This window comes from Neodiprion fabricii, chromosome 2, assembly GCF_021155785.1.
Source record: "Neodiprion fabricii isolate iyNeoFabr1 chromosome 2, iyNeoFabr1.1, whole genome shotgun sequence".
In the NCBI taxonomy this organism is placed as follows: domain Eukaryota; kingdom Metazoa; phylum Arthropoda; class Insecta; order Hymenoptera; family Diprionidae; genus Neodiprion; species Neodiprion fabricii.
In genome coordinates, this window is record NC_060240.1 from 25,852,480 (window position 1) to 25,876,946 (window position 24,467).

The window sequence follows — 24,467 nt, forward strand, 5'->3', positions numbered from 1 at the left end:
GTCACGCGTGAGGCTGCGAGGACTGACGAAACAACGCCGAAATTATAGAAGTGACGACTTGAAAATTAATAAGTAATGATTAAAACACCATTGGACAGACCTCATCGAGTGTAATAAAAGTGTTTTCGATTGTGAGCAAAAATTTGAAATCAAACGAATGCGAAGCAGGCGCAAAGTTGGAGGTTCGCCTGCTCGTGAGGTGTCAGTGAAAACAGCAACTTTGCGCCAGCCTTTGGAAATATATTTCTTTCGTCGATATTCATCATACCGCATATACACTGGGTCTGCAAAAAAAAATAACTTTTGATTCTCCTTATTATTATTGTATTGAAGAGTTCTCGGACAAGTATCGATACGACTTTGCGAAGCCACGCGTCGATCAGCATTACGTGGAGGGTTCTGGATCAGCACGGGCTTCGAAGACGAACGAATTCTTGGAACTTAGGCTGACAAACGGTTCTTGGAATCGTTGGATAAGTCGAGAGGTCCGCCCCGATCGGCAAACGTTGAACTTTGCAAAGTTGATCATCGCGAAGAAGGTTTGACATCTGCCACCTGTACTGTCGGCATCGAGTTGTATGATCAACCGCGCAAGTTCCATCATCAAGATATTGGTTGACTCGTCATTAGGGTGAGCTGAAAAAACTAACCTATCGAATCTATGATCTTGAAAGGACCTACTTACTGAGAAAATAATTCTCCCGTTTGGAAAAATTTCTATTAATAAATTAATAAAAAAATAATTTCTATAAATTTTTATCCCATAAAGTTTGTTACGGAGCTCGTTCTCGATGAGACGTGATCGTACATCAATTTTACGTGTAACAAAGTTATCAGATAGAAATAAAATATACTTTGAGCTAAGTGAAAACAGAAATCACGTTTTAGTGAAAAAGTATTAACATATCGTTGAAATAACTTCATCGAAAAATGGATTTAACAATTTTTTCATACGCGTTAAACAAGCTTCGTTTCTAGAAAATCATTGTACGGCTTTTACGAAATCACACATTGGCTGGTAACACCGGCCCACAAAAAAGAAAGTGGTCTGTACATTTGAACACACCCACCTACCTTTATGTATTTTAAGGACCTGAGGTCCGTTTGGTCCGTACACCCTCAAAATTTTGAGACAAGTTCAAAAAACCGGAAAAAATGAAAAAAAAACTGCAGTTTCGGTGATAAAAAAAAATACTAAATATAAATCATATAAGTTTTAAATGCGATTCGATCCGCTGAGTATAAATCTGAAGTTTATTTTGCCTGTAGGCCCTTAAAAATATAAATAAATTGTAAAAAATCCCTAAAAATTGCTATAAATTGTATTTGTAATAATAAAAAAATTGATTAAGCATGATTAAATTTATTTCTCACAAATTGTGATGCACTAAATCCATATAAAAAATCTGTTAATGTGAATCAGTCAGAAATTTACCAAAAATCGTTCAAAAAAGCATAGAAAGATATGGTAAGGAACGAGCTTTATTATTTTATGGGCCGGTGTAATTTTTTCAAATCTGAAAGATGGCCAGCCTCAAACATGCATTGAACTTTCACAGTTTCAACCCTTGTAGCACTCGCATTATACGGTTCAACGGCTGAGGTGTGGCGGTAATTTTCACACCCTGATATTTCGAACCCCAAGCGGCGTGATTCACGCGTAATAATTTGGTTATTCCGATCGTCGCGAGTTGAAAACGCGGAAGTCATTAGACACTCGGAGTGCGATACATAATAAATCGAAACGGGAACTCGACGTGAAGGGGAGAATAGAAAGTGAAAAATGTCGCGAATATATTCGCAGTCGGTATACCGTGTAGCGAAAAAAACTGAAGAGGGCATCCCATTAGGGAACGTAAATCGAATAAATTCCGAGTCTAGTGCTGCCCGTGCGAATTTTTAAGCCTCTCCCTCAATCATTTCCGGTCCTTCGGGACGGAGTTCGAAAATTACACGCGGAGTGAAGCGTGAACTTGAATTCTTCTCACAGAATAATAACGAAGTCACAGTAATTGTTGTCTTCGTTACTTACGAGATATTTGTTGAGTAAAAAAAAACAAAAAAAAAAAAAAATAGTAGAATACATCAACGATTGTTAGACTCGAAGGGGTGAATAAAGTTGAATTTTTTGATTTCAAATAACTCCGTTTATTTCTAATTTATCCTGTAAAATTTTTATCTCAAACTGAGTGACTGATTAAAAAAAAAAATCTGTACCATCTGTTCATCTATCGTATCACAAATTTTTTTTAGCCAAATCGATGCCTTACAAAAGAATGAGAAAAGGATTTCCGTACAAATTTCTAAATCGGTCACGTGACGCAACGCTGAAAGTACTTTAAGCCGAAAGTTTTTTGGCACCAATGTTGAGTCGTTCGTAGAACTTTTTTCTCGTTCCTTGATTTACTTCCGGTGGATAATTGGGCGGTAAAATTTGAAGGCGAAGGTGGAGGTACCTGCAATTAAAGTCCAGACTAGACGAAACGGGCGTTTGAAAAAACATTCGAAACGTCAAGTATATATACGGTGCATTCGGATCTCTGGTAGGAAGGAACTCGACCTAATTTTACGCCCCCGTAAATCTAACTTCCCGGCGGCGTCTTTATAGTCTCCGTTGATAATTCACGCAATAGGAGTTCTGGAAACGAACGGGGAAAACATCCCTTAAAACTGCGACCCTCTTCGTACCTTTCCGCGTCTTGATGTGTCCGCGTCTGCACTCCGACGTAATTAAAAAGACAGAGAATAACGAGACCGGTGGTGAGCAGACACCGAGTGCCTCGGAACCTAATGGACCTTAAATGGATCGTAAAATTTGCGGGTGTGCTACGAGGCCCAGAAACTCTGGCTATAATGCCCGGGATATTTACCCTCGGCGTTTCCAACCTGACCGAATTAACTCCGATGCGATCCGAATCTTGTCACCCGCGACTCGCCGGGATGTTAATTTATTCAATTATTTATTCACTAACTCATTACGCCGCTAATTTGTTTATCAAATATTAAATCACGCCCCGAATCATCTCGCGATTCGGAATCGAAAACCGGAGTGAGAGTAACGCACGCAAATGCGATATTCAGACTAGCTGATTGATGAAAAAAGGGTCAAAATTTTTCAACCCTTCGAAGCATGTATTTTTTCTTGCGGTTAAATTCCTTGAAACGAGGTGAGACAAGGGTTCGCGATTTCGAAAATGGGGTCGGATTTGAAAAATTTTCGAAATCAAAATGAGAGATCTAATATGAGCGAATCGGATCAATTTTTATATTTTCAGTCCCGCATATTGGATGTGGTATTTTGAATTTTGACATTTTGACGTCGGGTTCGCTCTTAGCGACACCAAAAACTCAAGATTATCAAGTTTCAATTTTCTGGTCCCTTTTGCCTTCCCACAATTATATTTATTCTGTGAAAAACAGACATTTTCAAGACTTTTGTTTATTTATACTGCTCACTGTATTCGCGGAATCATCATAAATATCAACATTGACGTCTTGAAAGCCCAGTTATGAAGGAAAAGAACAGCGATATGTCAAAAATTGAACATAAATCTTGAATAACCGATTCAAAATAGGTGTCCCATATACGAGACGCCGTGCAGCAAAGGGTTAAAAAGACACAAATTTTTAGTCCTCAACTTCTCAGTTGAGTCCGTTAGATATTCGACTGGAGAAGATGAGGACAAATTATCCTGCGAAAAAAATGTCGAAGTAGGCAACGATGTGAAGGAATTGAAACGGATGGACATCCAAAAATAGTTTAAACAATCAAAAGAAACGTTTTGGATCGAATTATATCGAAATAAGTAACAGGAAATTATAAAAAATTGAAAACGAGCGATCGTTTACCGAATTCTAGGAATATTCGTGGAAAATTCTGATGATAAAGGTTTTGTTTGGAGCTTGGGATACTTCCATTTTGTAACCGAAAATCTGAAACTGTACAGAAAAAAAAAAGATCGTATCGTATCTCCATCGAATAGTTGTTTTTTTTCCGAATTTCGTTCGAATCGATTTGGCCGTTTGTTCAAAATTCGGTACAAGCGTAACCGGATGTAAAAGAGGTTTCAGAAGTATCGTGACACATCTGTATCGAATACTTAACGAACATTAAAATTTCAAACAAATCAGTCAAGCCATTCCTTTGTATCTTGAAATCAGAAAATAATTATTCAACAACTGAAAAACTCGCCAGTCGACAACCGGACGCAGTAAAAACACGAAAAGATTGATCAATCTTTTCCGCCCAATGCTTAAAGTTTTCATTCAATTCTCATCCGAATCGATGAAGCCGTTGTTTTTTTTTTTTTTGAATTTTCTGATTTTTTCCGCAGTAACGTTTCGCGCGATGAAAAATGCTTCGCGATCAATGATCATCGCTAATAAGATCAATAATCGAAGAGACAAATTGTTTCCTTCTTGTTTTAAATATATTTTTACAGACCAGTGTTATGCTCACGGATTATTACCTGGAAGAAATGTAGGGGGAAAGGAATAGAAGGACGAATAAAAGTGGCGCTTGAGTTTGCTAATGGATTACTGATCGCAAGCAGAAAGTTACCTGCACCGGTGCTGTCACACTTTATTGCTTTTATTGCTGTGTGCGACGCTGTGTACATAAAATATTTACTCCGGCTCTTGAGGATAGAATCGAGCCCTTGGAAAAGGACCGTGTAGCTTCGCTGCAGAGGGCTCCTGGTTCCGCGTGCTACTTTCAATCTACAGGAACAACATTGACGAGCTCGGAGAACAACCTTTTCCGCAACTGGCGTAGGTAATACTTTGGTGTAATTAACTCCTTGTTGGATCCTGATGTTGAAAGTGGAAATTACTAGAACATAGAAATTGAAAGAGAATTCCTAGCGGGTGATAACGTTGATTTTAGAAATACGACTGCGCAGAAATTTTATTTTTCAATTTCCCGAGTCGACCACCATGACAATTTACAGGACTGAGGTTTTACATTGAATTATATCGCTTTTCCAATGGTATAAAGTCGTAACCGCTCTCTCACGATCTTTTGCTGTTGAAAAAGGTAAAGGGGCGTGTGATTTTTTTTTTAATTTTTTTTTTTGGTGAAAGCTGGGTTTAAAACATGAAAATATGGCCAGAAACCGTGAAATTGAATAAGTTTAATTGAGAGAAAAAGACCGTATGTACGACTCTTGATACGAACTTCTGCACTTAGAGAAATTTTTAGTTCCGGTTACCGCTCAGTCCTTGACTATTTTCATTTTTTACAACAATATAGTTCTAGGTAGAAAATGAAAAATAGTTTTTTAGCTGTTACCGGAAAGTCTACCGTTCTATTTTTTCTCATTACGATCACTGTTGCTATATTTTCTTGCAACTGTAGCGAAAATTTAATGCTTGTGCAACAATAATTTGACGTTAAAGCCTTATTGAACTAAAAAAGTAGAGTAAATCTCAGAAACTGATTTTGCGTTGCAATTACCAAAAAAGTATCGACGATAGCGCAAAATGGTTACGCGTACCTCGTTTTTCGTAATACCAACAATATTCAAACAGTTTTTTTTTAACGATACCTGTTTTACTGAATTTTTCTAGTTACTATAGCAACTGAAATTTGTCTCAGTGTGCAACTGATTCAACTATGAAAACCTATTTTGACTAATTCCATGAGGTTGTGTCTGCCGAAATTCTCTATTTTACATTTCTGGGGTCGTCGTGTATGCTGGCAGATCTTACGTGTTGATCCTAATGAAGATGAAAAACAGAATCTACTATGGTAATTGCATAAGGTCGTAACGGCAAATAATTATTATTGTTATTCCCATCATTGCGATTTGGATATACTTTGGTAGGTTCCATTTTTTAATCGTTCCAGTAGTTTTCAGAGCGTTAGTCAAGAAGAGAAAAAAAAATTGGTGCTCGCGACCTTCTGTTTTTATCTTCGAGATTTTTCTGTGGTTTCTGAATTTTCGCAGATTTCGATTTGGATGTCGACGCGTTTCAAATGTTTTAGAGCGATTGCACGATAGAAACGAAAAAATTGCGATCAGGACCTGCTTTTTGGATCATCTATTTCACGTAGTCTTTAATGAAAAAAGTTTTTGTTTGCCGCACATACGATCATTGGCCTTTATATTTTTAAGCAATTGATTTCAATTGAATCATACGTTCCGATCATTTTCAGAGCGAACGGTGGAAAGCTAAAAAAAATAGAAACGCGATATGTATTAATCATAAAATTCTATTTTCTTTTTTTCATTTTAACCAATTTCCGAATGAATACATTCACATTATACGTCTGACGGAGTCTTGAAAGTGTCTGAAAGTTAAAGAATTGATTTTTGTAACAACGCCTGCAAAAATTCTGAATTGAGTTTTTGTCGGAATTACAGCTATCGTGAGGATCGTAAGGATGTCCAGAGAATTTCAAGAAACTGGCAAACGAATCTACTTAATTGCCTACTTGATTACCTATTACACTTATCTACAATATTGAAAAACTGACCTGAAATCCGTCAATAATTATATGAGAATGTTTTGAAAAAAGAAAACCTTCCAATTCAAATAGGATCACAAAAACAATTCCTTTTCCAGATTAATAATTCATCCGTGATATGTAACCAATTTGGAATTTGGTAATCCATTTGAAGTACCTACTATTCGCATCGTACTTCAATGAAATCAGGATAACAATATCAATTTTCATTTCCATATCAGATACCAATCGACTAACAATAAATATTTTTAAGTTTATATGCGTGCACGATGACATTTCAGTTAAGCGTTTGATTAACAATCCCTTAGATTTTTGATACTGTTGCTTACCAGCCCTGCAGTAGCAACTCAAAATCGCATATTTTTCCATTCGTTGTCCTGGGTTTATTCTTGGTGGCGAGAAAATGGTGGGAAATTGGCTACCGCAAAGCGTAACGTGTTTTCATTAGATTTCACATCGAATCGAATTCCTCCCCCCCTCCTCTCCTTCCTTCCTTCCTTCCTTCCTTCCTTTCTTCCTTCATCCAGGCAGTTCACGGGCCCCGAGGGTGACCTCCACTTCGCCCTCGACGACCTCACTCCTTATAGACTTCAGGACATCGCCCGACCAACCAGAGCGTAAAACCTTTAATAAACTTATTGTTAACCCTCGAGGGATAGTCGAGAGACAGAGAATTTCCCGAATATGCTAGAGGAATTCATCCCCGCCACCCCAACTTTTGTCGATTAAGGCGTCAGCTGTACAAGCACTGCAGAGTCTGGAAAGCCTAAACGCTGTGGCAATTATCGTTGCCGTTTCCTCTCCTATTGCCTCGTAAAGTTACCGGTCCGTTATACATACAAGCAGTTGAGTCGCCAATACACCGACTAAATCATCTAACAATAAACAACGTTGAACGTTGTATGATCAATTTCGTTCATGGCAATAATCTCAGATAAATTCATCTCGTCATTTATCTGGCAGACCTAATGTAAGTCAAGTTTATCTCTCATGTTTACGTATAGATCAATCTGCTGTTCAGCTTCATTTCTTCACACGGCGTAAAGATACAAGATTCTTATGAAATTTTATGAAAGTAAATTATTCGATGGAAACGTTTTGATAAAAAAAAATTTTTCACACTATGTTACACTTAACATGAGAAGAAGGATCATTTAAACCATATAATTACGTTTTTGCGTGTATGGAAAAATTAATTGTTTTGTGGTTCGAACTGAAATTTACGTGATCTCACCAAACGTTCACTTGGTTGAAAAAAATTATTTCGTAGCCTCAATAAAAGATTATTTTCAAATCCCAAAGCTATCTTCTGCTGGAGCAATAATAAGTATTTTTTCTCAGCGTACTTCAAGTCTTTAATTTTATCGTTACCATTTTGATCATTCATGGATGAAAATTAACATAATCTTACCTTTCACAGAGATAATTTCATAAGAAACTATTTTTCATTTTGTCAATACGAATTTGTACGTGAATAATACCATCTTTGACGATAGGTTACAGTACTCATTATCTTGTGCAACACTGTTAATTAGTTTCCCAAGACTAGTGGCAGTATAATGATCGTAGTGTCGCATTCGGAGTCTAAGCTCTCGACCCTCAACCTGCCGCAGCTTTGTAAGTTAGAGTAAAGTTTTCGAGGCCTATTACTTAATTTCGTGCCTTCTCAATTCGAGCGGCGGAAAACAAAAATTCACATTAAATCACATTCAAACGTGATTTCGAGCTCTAATTTTAAGATTGTGACGTATCGTCATTTTTTGCCGGAGGTAAAATTCGCTCATTTGAAACAAGTGATTGCAAACGATTTATTATGACTGCGGCTGCACAATTTTTAGAACAAATATCAAATGCATCTCAAAAATGATCACTTATGGAGAATTCTTCAAGAGCACAGTAATCAAAACATTATTGCGTTCGTGTTTTTATAAGTAAACAAATATGGCTAATTATATCTACTCGGCTTACTTCCACGATTGTCGGTTTTCCCCAGAATATTTTTAGAATTTTTTATACCCACGGAAATATCTATTTTTTGTTATTATATGAGTTTGGTAGCCGTAACCAGACAAAATATAGCATTTGTTACTATATTCTTCAATATCTTTGTCACTCGAATCATATTTTCTTGTAACTATTGCGAGGGTTCAATTGTCATACGGTAACAAATTGTATTTTAGGCATTAATGCTTGATTTTACAACCATTTGAATACATGCACGAATCTTCGCGGATGCCTGAGTATCAACGCCTGTGCGTGTGCGCGACGTATGTAATATCAGATGAAAATGGGCGAGCGCCGAGCGAGATAATGAAATTTCGAGGATGAGAATGGGCCTCTACAAACGATCACAAACTTACGAAGTGGGTTGGGGGAATGGCCGACGAAGCTTTGTTGAGAATTTACGTGAAAGCTTTTATCGAGGTAGAAGAGCGAGGTAAAAGCTATGCGTCTGTCCCTCAAGCGGAAAAAAGAAGTGGATAACAACACATAAATACATAACACGTGTGTGTAAACTCTGCAGAGAAACGTTACATCGTGTTCTCGGTCATTACGCTCGTGAATCGAGCAGTCCGTGAAACCCTTACAACTTTTCGATTTAAGTCATGTCTGACAAAAATTTGGTGACAGCGGTGGGACGAGGGACGTTACGAATGCCGTCAGCCCGAAGTACAATGTGAGAATGTTCACGGTGCAAGGATATCTGAGCGCGAATGTGCTTTCTTTCTTCACGAAATTACACGTGGAGCAAAGCTGCGCAGCTCAATGGGATTTGCTTAAGTGGATGGAGCCGTGTCGACTCAAGACACTTCCTCGTGACTACTGTTTCAGTGCTCGGGACTCGGTCGTTATCTTCAGCCTGATTTTCCCCTCTGGCAAATGATCGTTGTTACCGAAATCTGGTCGGATGTTGAACAAAATTTCGTATGAAAATGAGCTGCTTTGAGTTTCGTTTGTGTTTGCTAAAGCTAATCGAGAGCAATTTTCTCACAGTGATTTAAAAAAAAAAAAAACATGTCTGATTTTAAGAAAGGTGGAGTTTGTTCCGATGCAGAGCAGTGTGATTAATCAATCGACTATAGACTGTGACTATTTTCTTGTTATTTTGTATTAATCTAATCCCCGTTGTAATGTTTTTTTTTCTTCAATTAACAAATTCATCGAAACAATTTCGTTCCTGCAATTAATTTATTTTAATCGTTCCTTCTCTAAGCTATTGGTCTTTTTCATCACTCGGTAAATCTAAGTATATAAATCGCACAGTTTTCGTACCGCGAGCTCCAATTTTTGCACTTTTTACTCTGCACCCCTCCCAAGAAAAGAAAAAAAAAAACATAAAAATGAATGCATGAAGTAACCCTCTTGAACGACAATTTGAAAATGGAAATATCTGATATTCCATTTGTTTTTCTGTCTGACAATGAGATACAAGCGGCGCGGCGAGACAGAAGTAGGGAGTAATAAGATCAAAAGACGTTCAGGCGATCGGATGGATCGGTACTTGGGAAAATGGCATAGGCGTTTCCGGGCGCAAACGCTCCTGTCTTCCATCAATTTCATCCCAAGATCCCCAAGTCATTACATCGGGCATCCAAAGCTCACTTCCGGGGTCAAGATTCCAGCCCCCTGAGAGAGGATCGCCCTTTGAGAGGAGCCGTAGCGATGATTTTGATTCCAAGGAAGATACCCGATGTTTACCCTATCGGTTATTTTGTAGTACATCAAAAGACATGAAGGACCTTATTTCTCACAAGCTAAAATTGCCGTTTCAAGAATCAAAAAACACCAAAAGGTTTAAGGTTGAGCCCTGAGGCTCATTTTGTCAAGATCTCTTGATAATGACGTAAGATTTTCTAATCAAACCAATTACACATTATTCACTATCACTTCGCCTATTTTTTGAGCGTAAGCTCTAGGGGTAGTTTTTGCTTCTCAAACTGCGGAACTGAAACGTAGGAAAAAATACGATTCGAATGTTTCTTCATATACGACCAACGTATCACAGAATTAAGAAAATCGGCGAGGTTCAACTTGGGTACTTTCCTTGCGAGTTCGATCTTGGTTGCCGAAAGTCGAACTCTGCATTTTTAATCTCATTTATTCATCCTATGCTTTTCCCCGTTTTTTTTTTTTTTTTCCTTACGCGAAGCACAAAGTGCCTAATCGACATCTCCGTCGGGGGGCGAAGCGGCGATGCGATTCTCCCGTATCTTACAGCTAGTTGGTTTTTATTGGCCACCGTTCGACCCTCTTTAAACTCCGGCCGGTTCTTCGGGAAGGAAATGGGACGCGAACTTTGGGGCGCGAAGACACGTTCAGGGGCCATTTTTTCCCGCCTTATTGTCGGAACGACCCCTCGGTCTGGTGCTTGATATTTTTAATCTTGACACCCTGAGCGACCTACACGAAAGTCCCAAGTGACGAAAAGTGATACTGAATCCTCGAAGGGTCGGAAGCTCGCGACTAATGGACACCGGTAATCGTTGCGTGGGTGGAAGGAAAAACAAAAAGAAAAAGAGGAGCGAAAAAGATAAGAAAAGTCACGGGCGAAAAATTGCGGCGCGATTTTTTATTGTTCGGTGACATAATTTCACCTTTGAAGAAAATTTCCGAGTCTCGTCTTTCAATTCCGTTTTGTGAATCACGATAAGTGTATTCACCGTGTGGAAAACCATGATGAGCATCGAAAATAAATGATCATTTGTATTATGGTTATACATGGTCTGATCAAATATTAATTATGGTCAAATATTAATTATGGAAACAATCTAAACAATAAGAAAAATTTCAATTCCGTTCGTTTCAGATCAAAATTGCAACCTCCAAAGTACTGTGGGACATAATTAATAACTCGATCAATTACGGTTCAAATAACTTGAGAAAATCACCAGATGCAGTTCAAATTATCAATAGAACAACCTCAGAGTTTGGAAAATTTCCACCCAGTTTTACCCTGTCGAAAAAATTTCGAAAAGCCACTTACTTTTCGGCCTCTCAGGATAGGTTCCACTCTACGTTACGAACATATGAGTCGTCCAATTTTCCGGAGCATCGATTTAACTTTCCGTGTGAACATTTGTTATTTTGGAAGGGAGGCAAGTTTCGCCACTTTTGCGTTTCTCCCAACAAAGTGCGGTTTTTGAGGTTGTTAATTTTTTTCGTTATTTTTCAGAGTATCGCGTGATACACGTGATTCGCAAGAGCGGCAGCAGATTAACACAGGCTTTACCAAGGCATCTGCAGAGGCAGCCAGAGGTCTTCTTCGGTTGGTTTTAATTATAAAAGGATTTCCCCAGAGGGTGGTATGCGAGGCTCACCGCGAAGCTACCCCATCGCATCTCCGGCTCTCACATTTCAGATTTTGCAAGTTTAAAAAATCCGCAAACTTTCCTCGTCGGTCTCTTCCAGTCGGAACGGAATTTCGAAAAAACCATGACAAATCAATTTCAAAAGCCAAGAAAAGCGGCAGACGGAGAAAACAGTCCGTGCTTGTGAACTGCTAATCCTTTAAATATACTCGATAATATTGATAATTTTATGTAAATTAAACTTTGAGCTCGAATAACTTTTGAACCAGTGGACTTGGCAAAAAATCGTAAAAGACCTTTTTTATAGAGCGTCAAATTTCCTACCAAAGTATGTACTTCTCATTCTTGTAGGTCAATTCGTCACCAACCCACACAATTTAAAACAACAACACATATTTTTTACATGTTATTTCCGTAAGAAACTTTGACGGGAAAGCGGACTATCTTAGAGTTAATATTAATAGCTGAAATTTTTAGAGCATGTTTTTTAATCGATTTGGAAACGTTTGAGCCCCTGGAAGCATACAAATTCGAAAACACCCCTGTTAAGGGACACCCTAATATACATGTATTTGTCTTCGGAGAAGCGGATTACTTTGTCGAAAAGAGGGAAAAGTTGATTAGTGAAATTCTGTTGATAAAAATGTTCAAAATTATTTCCATTCATTGACGGTAGATGAAGTTAATGTATAGAATATTTACGGAGCTTGATTTTTTGGAATGTTACAAGTGTAAAGTTATAGATTATATCAATTTTATTGGGATTTTGAGAAGAACTGTATGAAAAATAGTAGAATGAGAAAGAAGATGTGGATGTATTAGGCAGCGGTAATCCACTTCTGATCAAATTCATTGAGTACTATTTTACTATACTGCACTAGTGAAAATTCCTCAAGAGATGAAATAAGAACAACTTACAAAATTATCAAAAACATCGTATCTTCGTGACATATTTTAACTTTTGTTCTTAATTTTTTTCACCGATTGTCACACATGGAAAGTTTTTATTTCCACGACTTCGTTTCGTCTTCAGAATTCAGAAGAACCGAACCTGCACCAGCGGTATATACCTAATCTTCGACCTTGGTAGAAAGATATCATCATGTTTATTTTCATAGTTTTTGAAAGGAGAGAAATGGAAGGGCCGGAAAGTAGTGAACAATTCAACAGAAAAACGTCGACTTGAACGCAAGATCTCGATGGACAGATAAGAGCGTAAGTTCAATGGTACGAGAGAAAAATAAGAATCTTCTTGGATCACAGACAACTCAAGTATGCATTCCTGTAGAGAAGTAATGACTTCAATACCGAAGTATACATCTGTGGAGAAGCTTAAATTAAATTCAATAAGTCAATAAAAAAACTGTTTCATACCTTATTGAGGACATGATTACCCCGATATAAAATCCGATACTCGAATATGGTTGCTTTACTATTAGCGTGCTCAACAGCAAGCAAAAAATCCTTTGCTAGCGCAAATAAAACCACCGGAGTGATTTCAAGCATGGTATTCATGTTTTTCTATTAACGTAGTAATCAAAAAATGCACAAAACATGAGAATTGCGTCGTTGAAGAACTTCTTTCAGTCCGTTGATCACTAATGATTGACAATAGTTATTTGGTTTGATTACGAGTCACTTGTTGCTTATGGTTGATTATAAGAATTCAATTTTCTGGAACGTCATTGGGAATTGAAAGAATTCAATCACTCGTTAGAATCAATCACTCGACGTGATTCTCTCATCAGAAACTGTTCATTGGACAAGAGAAACAAGAAACCAATAAAATACAAAGGACAATGAACTGACTTTGAATTTGCTACCAAGCAATTAGTGAACTTACCTCGGAACTTACCGTGGACATTCATATCCGGTGTCTTGCAGCGGACAGACCAAGAACACGAAGAGTCTACAGCATGCTAGGATGCACATATCGAGTTGAAAGCTTTGAATAGAGAATGCCGTCTGTTTGGTAGCCGAGAGAAGTTAGAATAATTCTGGTTTCGTAGCGATTATCGCTTTGTTTTTGAGTATTGTTCAATTAAGGATTGAGAATTGAATACTTAAGAATTTTGAGTATTGAGTTTATTTCTGAGTAGCTAGCTGAAAGCTCGGTCGATTAAGGAATAGCGTAGGATATGACAAGTTTTTGTTATTTTGTTTATGAATTGTATGGAACGATTGGAGAATTTTCTTTTCGTTTCATAGACGATTATTTATTATTTCCTCTTTTTCGTTCAAAATTGAATACGTTATTCAGGCGTGAAAATGATTTTTCTATTTTTCACTAGCTTCTCCTTGATTTAGGTTTTAATGTATGGGGTATTCCACGTCAAATCGAACGGTCGGTTTCCCTGACCCATTTTAATCTGATTGTCCTTTCACACGGTCAAAGTACACATTGAAACGATGAACTTTGAATTTTTTCACGACAACTCATCCAATAAATTAATTTCAACAACGTTTTGATTTTTCGTGCCTACGTAGCTTAAAACCTGAACGATGTATGAAAAAAGTTCGTTGACTAAAAATTTAGGTTCTCTTGTGAACTTCTTGAGAGCATTTTTTCGGATTCTTGATACCCCGTTTCGGTGTAGTTTTGATTCAAAATGTGCTCAAATTATTCCTAACTGAAAAGTACCCTAATCGAATCGGCTACAATTTATACACAGCGTGCCTTCTTCAATGCGAAAAGTTGTCTGAAAACTTCATACTGGGCGGTGCAGTAGATCGGAAGAAATATCGACAAATATTCACACAGTGGCGAGAATTCGGTTCAAACTTCGCGGCGCGGCAAGCTATTTTCTTACCCTGCGCGTGGCGCTGCTGCGCACTGGAGGGCGATCTTCAATTGTTACGCGTTTTGTTGACAACCTCAGTCGACGACTTTTTCTGGAGAAGTATACTTTATTTACCATTTATCGCGATTCCTGACATGATATGTGAGTTGCGTACTGCTGGACAACACTTTTGAAGCAAATTCGTCTAAGGTAAGAATTCAACTATGTGTCGCGTATCGTGATACCGATTGTATAACTTTCACCATTCGTACCGCCACATTACAGTACGTATGGATGAGAAATACTCCTCATTTTATAGAATAACGAAGGCAGCTTCTCACCCTGTCTATTTGAACAACAAAATGCGAGCCATTCGCATTGCGAAACAGTGAAATCGCCGCCATCTAATAAAGCTAACGACACCCGTGACGTCATATTCGTAAGTTGTCAAGTATTTTCACCATGACAACGTTGCCAACCGCGTTTCGTTTGCATTTATTACTAAAATCGAATGAATTTATGAATTTATTGATGAAATCGTGCTCAACTTTGAGAAACAGTTTTCATTTTCTAATCTCCCGCGCATAAAGTAGGCTGTGGTCCTCCAAAATGGCTGCCGTAGCACGCAAAGAACAGGCGGTCCTTTATCCAGTGTAGTTCTATATCATATCAGCGATCTTAGCCCTTCAAGATAAAAAAATTTACGTGGGTGCTGCGCCAACCGTTATTATTGTAAAAACAGATTTTCTCCACACGTCAACTCGAGTGTATGTATTCTTTTGAATATGCGATTCGGTCCTGTATTTTCTGTGTTTCACGTGGTTTCACTGCATTTGCCTCATTAATCGGAGGACGTCTTGTATCTTAAAATAACACAAAAGCAACAACAGGGATAAATAACTACCTCAAGTTTCACGGACACGGGCAAGGTGAATCAAGGTCCGTAGATAGACGAGTTGGTAGAGAAAAGTCTTAGCACGAGAAATTTTCCGTAGATACAAAATTTGGCAACTACAATTCCAGACTATAGTATAAAATCTACACACTATACACAAATTGGAACAAAAATGGCGACCATGCGAAGAGCTTCCCTTGCCTACTCATCTATCTACGGATCTTGGGTTCTACTACCGTCAGTAGCCGCATTGTCACAGATTTGGTCAGTAGAAACATCAAAGCTGCACTCTATCACTTAGTAGATAAATCATTGGGTGATAGAGTGCCGAGCCTGTCGTGCCCAAGCCGTAGTCTACGAGTTTTTATAGCTATAGACTGGGGCGTGAGCCGTGGTTGTCTATCAGATTCTGGATCCTCGGACAAATGTTATCGGACACGGATGACTCAGTGCCCCCATGGATTTATCTGTTTGGTCATTGCTGTAACTATTCGAGTCTATTCGAGCTTCTAAAAAGCAATCAAATTTTTTTTAGATTTTTCCTGCCCCGCCGGGCGCACCTAGAGTTCCTTAAATGATGATATTTTAATAACTGTTGCGAGATTTTTCAAAATAATGAAAATGCTTACATAAATTCAAAGCAGACATTGAAGCATAAAGACTTTTCCTTTAACGTCGTGCAAAACTGCTATTCGATTGATCATAATTCTGTCCAAATGTTCCGTTTCTTTGGATGGCTTTGCCGTATCATTTCATGCGAATAATGGTAACAGTAATAATGCGTTACCTTGGATATAATTCAATGTATAAAATATTCCGATATTGATTGTTCTTATTATTAAAATTCGTCACTCCCCCAACACTCTACTCTCTAGGGTGAAAATTCGTCTGGGTGAGTAAGTACGATAATGACATTCCGTTCTTATTTTTCTTTGGCGTATATACGATTCGCTAAAATATCCCTCAAACGCGGATTCCTCGTTGTACAAATATATCCTAAGTCTACCGAACCGAAAATGTTTCTTTCTTTTTTTTTTAATTTCTTATTCCGTCTACTTTCTCCACTCTACAGACAGAGCTTGCTGATTGATCGGGAGAATCTTTCATCGCGACTGATTCCGTTGTTGCGGGGAAGGAAATCAATCATGCGTGATCGTATAATCGTGCCGACTGACTCTCGCAGGGCTTACAGCGTTACATAAATTTCTCCTCTCTTCTTCTCATTCTACTTTTCACTTCCTCTCATCTCCGAATTTCAAATCTTTCAACACCTCTAAGCGATCCTGCGTATCGGTGAGGCTGAAAGTTCCGAAGTAGTACGACTGAAAGTAGTAAGAAAATTAGACAGGTGTAGAAATCTAGAAGGATCAGAAAATAATGGGTTCATTATATCGAGTTTCAAAAAACGTAACGATCCGTTTTAGAATTTCGAACTGTAGAATTCTGGCGGTTCCATATTTTGGCCATTCGCACTTTGATCTTTCTACATTTTGAAATTCTGTGAGATAAAGTTTTTGTGTCTTTGAAAAATTGATACCGTGACTCTCATATTTTCTGATTTTCCAACAGATTTTATCCCCATTAAAAAAATCAAGGATGGTGGTAAAAAGGATATCCCGACACACTTCCATTTCTTTCATTTTGTTTATTAAGACGATGTTGTTTAACACGTATAGACAATACTTGAAATTATATGTACTGCATGTTAATATAGATACCTTATCAGGTACATTCATACGTGTACGGTCACGGACCGATTCGTTATAGCACTAAGAAATAACTATACATTCATATCGCTATATATCTTTTCACTTCTACCACACAGAATAGGGTCAACTGTTTTCCGCTGAATTGGTGGTGCAGTTTAGTAAAAAATTGGTCCAAGCAAAGTATAACAACTATCAAACACAAGCTTAGAAAGTTCAACCGAAATTTATCAAGTTCAATTTGAACGAAGTCATGTCCAGTTGATAAAAAAGATATCTATAACATAAATTGCGAACAATTTTTCTCATCAGTTGACTCACGAAGAATTCATTATCCAACGAAACGAGCAAGAATTCATCGTAATCGGTCAGACTTCATAGGTTATACAACAGGATTCCAAAACAGACCAAGACTTCTGTCATTTATTGAAAAAACGACACTATTCTAATACGGCTCTAACGATAAATAAATCTCAGCTGTTGCTAAGTGAAAAGAAAAATTTAATCGCAAATTTGTACACGATATTTTCGTCGTCAAAACGAAAGATTTTTTTCATTGGGCTGAAAAATTGCGTAGGTATCCGAAAGAGTAATTTCCACTTGACTTCATCTGTGTGTTCCGAATTTTCGAAAGTCAACTCATGCGTGATCCCCTAATTAAATGCGTGGGTACGTTTCGCCAGTCCTCAGTTACACGGCCTCGTCTGGATTAAAAAGCGGCTGCTTTATGCCTAGGGAATTTTTCTTTTACCTTTTACGAAAGTGCGCATACTTAACAGTTTACAGCTTGCGTCGCATTACGGCTCGTTACTAGCTAACTGCTCGTATTCTCGGTGTTAGACTCGAACGATTTGCGCGAGTAAGAACGGGAACTGCGTGTGGAAATTTTTTCTCCAGCCAACTCCTTGACCTATTAAATTTGCCAGTTATTAAACGCGTCGCGAGTCGTCCCAACAGCTCGAGAATTCCAAGCACGATAAACGGCAAGAGAATGATCATTTTACACGTGGATTATTACCATGGGTTTATCATATATGTATGTACACAACATTCACGGATTCACTTACATGTTCGCATCATCACCGGGTCTCTTGCCTCTCTTTTTTGATTCGTAATTTTTTGCAAAAAAAAAAGAAAAGAAAAGAAAAAAAAACAAACTTTGACACCTGGTAATATGCAAAAATTCTAAACAATATCGACAAGTTTTTCAACCATTTATGTGCGATTATACGCGCGTACGTATCACAAGTTGACATATACGTACAGTTATTATATTTTATAATACACGCGTACGATTCAATACGAGACAGTGTATACATAGAATATAAATATAATACATATGATTATTGAATATAATCGTAGCCCTGATGAAAATTATTCTGTCAAAATCGAATTTGATCAGGAATTGTTCTGAAATCTCGAAAAAATTTTCGAAATATTATTCCGACTAAACGCAAGGGTGATTAAACGCTGAAATCCAATTTTAATGTTTAGATTATATGTACAGAATTTTCCGTCAGAAATTGTTCCTTTTTTTTTTTTTTTATACATGTGAAATGACATAAATATTACTTTGATTTTTTCGTGGCATATATTTTATTTTTCCATCGAAGCCGGTTGTGAAAAAACTTTCACCGAATCAAGTGCAATTGAAAACACACACGTTACACGCATTCAAACAGTAAACCGCAGTCGTTCCCATAAATTCTAAAACACTCGATGAGTAGTTTTTTTTCCTCATATACGTATAATAAAGAGACTTGGTAGAGTCTCGTGCCAAGTACATCATTCAAGGAGATTGGTTGGGTAAAGTCGATCCTTTTTATTCATTTTATTACTAGGTATTTGTGCATTCATTTTTCGTAAAATTATTGTATTCTCAAGCTACGATGATCTGGCTAGAATTACAAAAATTGTATTAAATTTTTAACGAAAACTTGGATACGTATGATCTATTCAAAATCATTTCAAAACATAAAAAAATCTAGGAAATCCGTTGTATTTCAGTCATTTTATTCGTAAGATATTTTTGCGCGAAGTCCCTGTCACGGATTTTCTTTGTTTTTACTTGTCAATTAATTATCACCCTTTGTTAGTTACAATCGATATTGATGCGATATTGTAAAATTAAATACCGAATAACGTATCCACGATAAAAAAAAATCGCGACCGCACATATGCAGAAAACAATATTCTTAAACAAAATGAACCATCGTCATAGAGTGAAGTCGAACGAATTTGCGATATTACCAACGATTTTGAGGCGATTCAAAATGAAACATCGATATCTGGGCCTTTGTTTATAATTTTATTATTTTCCTACATTCTATTTTTAAATTAATCTTCGCACCCTACGAATATAGTAAATTGACAGTCAACGTACGACCGTCCCGTAATACGATAAATAAAATGTGTCGATTTTTCGCCAACCAAACTCTTCGACATGACCGTATTCAGGTAAGCAAAGGGGCGGAGCGAAGGAGAGGACAGGGGAGAAAGGGAGAGACAGAGAGAGAGAGAGAGAGAGAGAGAGAGAGAGAGCTGGCGGAAGAGGCGAAGGAACCAAGATCCGGATCCTCCGAAAATGAATCCTGCAGCTGTGCCGCGTCCTTTTTCTCGTACCTTTTCACCTCTTCATCACACCGCATCTTTACATATTTTTCGTTCCCCTTCTTTCATCACATTCAATTTTCTCATTCTTCTTTTCATTCGTTACCCTAATATTCGCCCACTGCAAGATACATCGTATATTTACTTAGGTATGTACAATTCGAGGACCGTCAGGCTGGTTCGCCATCCTCATCGCCCAGCCGTACAAGAAGCTCGCGTCACGCCGATAATTCGCTCACACTATCTTGTCGCGACATTTGCAAGTGGCTCGGCAAAATTGACGTCTTTCGTAGCCCTGCTGCGTGTCACTTTCGCAAAGCCAGTTCGGCCACGTCTCGTTCAACTGCCGACAATTCGCCCAGAGGTCGGCCCAAGGACACGCGTTCTTGCAGAGCTTTCCCAGACGGCAGTGATCCTTGCAAGCACTGCACGACGGCCCCTCGACGTAAGGCGTGCCGAGTCGCTCGGGATGATTTCCTCTGCGCAACAAACAATTTTTTTTTTCGTCAAGTCATTTTCTCCCACGTTCTGTTACAACATTTTTACACCTGCGAAAAGAAACTTTGGCCAATAGTTGTACAGCTTCCGAACGATCATTTCGAGAGCAAAGTTATATCGGACTTTTTACTTTCTCGTACGATTATTTATTCAAGGTATTTTTTATTTTTTTTTTTCATACCGATCATGCAAACATTGATTTATAACAAATTAGTCCCTAATATAGCGAGCCGTAAGTTTTAAACCGTGATTTTTAGAGCAATTTCTGTGGAACTGTTTTCTATGGATCGTTATTCGGTTACCTATTAACACCATTGTAATTTTTTTTTTTTCTTCACTCTGAAAACTGTCGTGAAATCTTGAGAATTTTAACGAATTCTCTGTTTTTGGATAAATTTGCAATACTGAATTCTGTATCTGTATTAGATTAGTGAGTGGAGCTGCAGTGATTTTGCAGGTGTAGAAATCTTGATGGTAGTATTCATCTTTTTCCAACACGATCGATGGCGATTGTTAAATAAAGAGGGAGGAACGCAACTACAATGAATAAAGGAAAATTGGGAGAAATTTGGATCTGGGAGATTGATTCATTGATTAGAGACCGTGAATCGATCGATGTGAATATATACTGTTTATAGAAATTATCACTTTGAATGGAATCGGTTTATCAGTATTTGATCAAACGTGGGAGTTTTCCGTGGGATTAATCGACGATTTTGATTAATTTCTTTTTCGATTAATCGATTAATGGACGGTTTCGCTTGATCCGAATAACGATTAATCGAAAAACTCGAATAATCGATTAATCCAAACGGTTTAGTAAATTTGCGAACTAAATTACCCAGAATCGATAGAGATTCGGTAAATTTAGATAAAAAGGTTAACGAATCGGGAAACCTTACTCTCATTTCAATCACGCAACGACGAATATAATCAGCAAACTATCAGCAATAATTAGTACGTGATACATCAGTTACAAACAATCTTGAGGAATAATGAAATTAAATTCTTGAGAGTTTAATATTTCATGAAGCAACACCGATTTCATGTCGAAAGAAATAACAATTCAATCTGACACGTGAAATGAAATTTTTTGATGGAACAGAATCTGATGTACTGAATACTGGTTCTACATTTTTAATTGAAAATTAAATCCAACCAAAACCGACACCACGAGCTTTGAAAATTGTTAGTAAGTAACTGTTGAAAAATATTCAGTAGTTAAAACGAGTGTTATGAAAGTGTAAGAGAGCGCGAAGTGAGAAGATACGATTTCCAAAAATGTTCGTATTCGGTCAACTTCGAGAGTTTATTCCTCATCATTTCTCATTTCATTGAACCGCCAAAAATGTAGTTGGTACGTCTCAATATAGTAGATACGTAAAAAATGACAATGGAAAACGGTAGGAAAAAGAAGAAAAACAAGCGTACTCAAATTACGGCTAATATGAGTTTTTCAGTCATAATTTATTCGCCCGGGGGACGATTTTGGATAACCTTGATCCACGTTCGAGGGGAGTCATCAAAGCACTTAGTTACGCGCTAGGAATGCGTAACAGCGCTGCGGAATGTTCAAGAAGCGTTCCAGCAATGCCGCTAATTTCCCTCGATTCGAAGGGGTTAACCGCTTTCCAAACTCCCGCACACCGGTTGTTTACAACATTTACAGGAATTTTATCGGATTTCAAAGGAGCTTATAACTGTTGTGGAATTCGTTGGAAACGTTGAATCTGGATTGTGGTCGACTGTAGTCGGGATTTCGCGAATTAAATCGCCGTCTTTTTTCGTTTTACTGGAGTTTTAAGGGAGGTTAATTAACGGAAAATTAATTCTTTGCATTAATTCTACTTCGAGATAATCCGATGTTAAGAATTTTTTAAATTGTTATATTCGTAAGCTGAAAAGATCTCTTGAAACGAAAAAAAAGAATAAAATAAAAATAAAAATACTGGATCTACGAACAACCGAGATATCGATGATTTATTTCGAATCGCTTCGAATAGTTCAAAATTTAGTAGATTCTCGCGATTTTACTCTGCAGTGGTTCATTTTATTCAAATTCTTATTTTCTAAATACTTAATGATATGGATTCTTCTGTCAGCAGTCGATTTAACATTGTTAATTATTATTGAACATAGTCAATATTGGGAAAATTTATTAAAACCAAGTATCTCATGATACCTATAACGTAAAAAAAAAAAAAAATCATTACATGAAATTGTAAGAAATAGTCTCCTGAATAAAATGAACTACTGTATAATGAAATTGAAGAAATCTTCCAGATTTTAAACCGTTTTGAAGCATTTTGAAACGAAGCATCGATATTTGAGCCATCATTTATAATTGCAGTACCTTTTATTTATTATTTTGTTAAATTACTTATTATTAAAAAAAAAATAATTACACAGCTCACGAATATAATAATTTGATGAATATTCGATGTATTACTATTTCGTAATGAAATTAATTAAAAAATATCGATATGTGATTTTTGGTGATTTTTTCGAAGAGCTATTCTCGATGTGATTGTAATCTGGATTACAACTACGCGTCACTTTTTAATTTTTTTGAATGACTTCTAAAAACTTCTATGCGATTTTATAGATTTCGGTGATTATATTTTGTTTGATTGCTAACATTGACTACGAATTGAAAAAAAAAAATACCATCTAACGAAAGATCAGACATTGTTGTAAATTTTGTAAAACGACAAACTCGATTGTTTTTCTTGTGATAGCTAAATTCACAGGAATTGAAAAAAAATTAGTCATTGTAGCACGAGGGGAATTTACGGACAGTTTTTTTAACGATACCTTTTTTACTGAATTTTTCTAGTTACGGTAAGAAATGAAATTTTTCACAATGAATATTCCGCAGCTTGAATAATAACTCGGTTACAAAATTTCGCGGACACAAATAGGGCATAAAAATTCTTCGACCTCGACGAATTCCAATCACGGAATTGAATAAATTTAGCATGGTGCAGCTCAGATGTGACATCGATTCCCGAAAGTGGTTAACTCCCCACTTTCACGATACATTGGATCCTGATTCCATTTCGCAATTATATAACCAATCCCTGCGCTGGCGCAGGATAATATGAAAGGGGGAAACGAGATGGGGCGAAACTCACGCCGGACAGTAGTTGCAGACGTAGCTGAAATAGGGTCGTCCACCGGGCCCCGTTTTTCCGGTACATTTGGCCCACCCGCAGCCCACTCGATGAGTCGGTGCCCAGACCATCTGGGTGTAGTGGCCTATCTGGCTGAGGTCGTTCTGGGCCTCGGTGCCGTATTTGAACAGCTGCTTCTCCAGGTACCACGTCTTGATCGCGAAGAACCTACGGAAACGAAACCAATGGAGGATATTTCGTCTCGGTTAAAATTTCAAGTCGAGCTTTTGGCGATTCGATGACCGAGTCTTCACGGACCAAAGTTTCTTTCAAGATCTTGCGAAGGGTGTGCGAAATTTTTCGGAGGACACGCGACACGATTTTAAGGATGAATGAAATCACGGCCCGGATTTTGAGTGAGGAAACTTGAGAAAACCCATTTAAAAAATCTACAACGATGTAATTATCGGCGTTAACGGTGGTGAACACGATTAGAACAACCTGTTTATTATCTGATCGTAATCGGTCCCAAAAGATTTGATTCTTTCTCTTTTCCTGAGGACTGATTAAAAATGTGTGCCCCGTTAGTCGCTGGGACTGAAAAATATTCACTGTGACAAAACTGCGGGATAAACTTCGCAGAGAATCTAAATGATTATCGTATAAAAAATATTACCATTTATGAGGTAGTGAATTTGTTTACGAAATTTTTAATGAGTTTGCACGCAAAGAGTTATCACTTTTTTTCATTTACTTAGAAAATTGTTTTCGTATTTTAAAAAGAAACGTCATCAGCAGCAGTGTTTACCTTTATAGTGTAACAGGCAAAAATACAGATTAACTCAAAGTGTTTTGACGGTAATTAGATATTGTACCTATAATGAGTAGTACGAAATAATTAGAAAGAATTCGTTCGACTAACAATAATACAATTTTTAGTAAACCCCAAAAAGTCTCTATTATTTCGACGGATAAATGACAAGTTAGGATTAGGCAAGATTTAAAAATATATTTGCCATAGTCACTCATCGAAGGTGTGATAAAGTTGATTGGTGAGAAACGAAGTGAAAAACTCGGTGACAGATTT

The 24,467-nt window shown here is 37.4% G+C and overlaps 1 protein-coding gene and 1 long non-coding RNA gene across 9 annotated transcripts in view; one reads left to right on the forward strand and one right to left on the reverse strand.

Moving 5' to 3' along the window:
* The first annotated feature begins 2,650 nt into the window (after positions 1-2,650).
* LOC124175402 lies at positions 2,651-18,654 on the forward strand. The gene is made up of 3 exons (XR_006869156.1): positions 2,651-2,684; positions 3,527-3,532; positions 18,522-18,654. It is a non-coding gene; the product is annotated as an uncharacterized LOC124175402 (long non-coding RNA).
* The window catches only part of LOC124175401 (cysteine-rich venom protein DIS1-like), an 84,120-nt gene continuing 76,731 nt past the window's right edge, over positions 17,079-24,467 (reverse strand). For all 8 annotated transcript variants that reach the window (XM_046555622.1, XM_046555621.1, XM_046555627.1 and 5 more), the window contains 2 exons: positions 23,402-23,608; positions 17,079-20,248 (listed from right to left, as the gene is read on the reverse strand). In XM_046555622.1, coding sequence (XP_046411578.1) covers positions 20,005-20,248; positions 23,402-23,608 — 451 coding nt within the window. In that variant the 3' untranslated portion in view covers positions 17,079-20,004. The remainder of the gene's footprint in view (positions 20,249-23,401; positions 23,609-24,467) is intronic.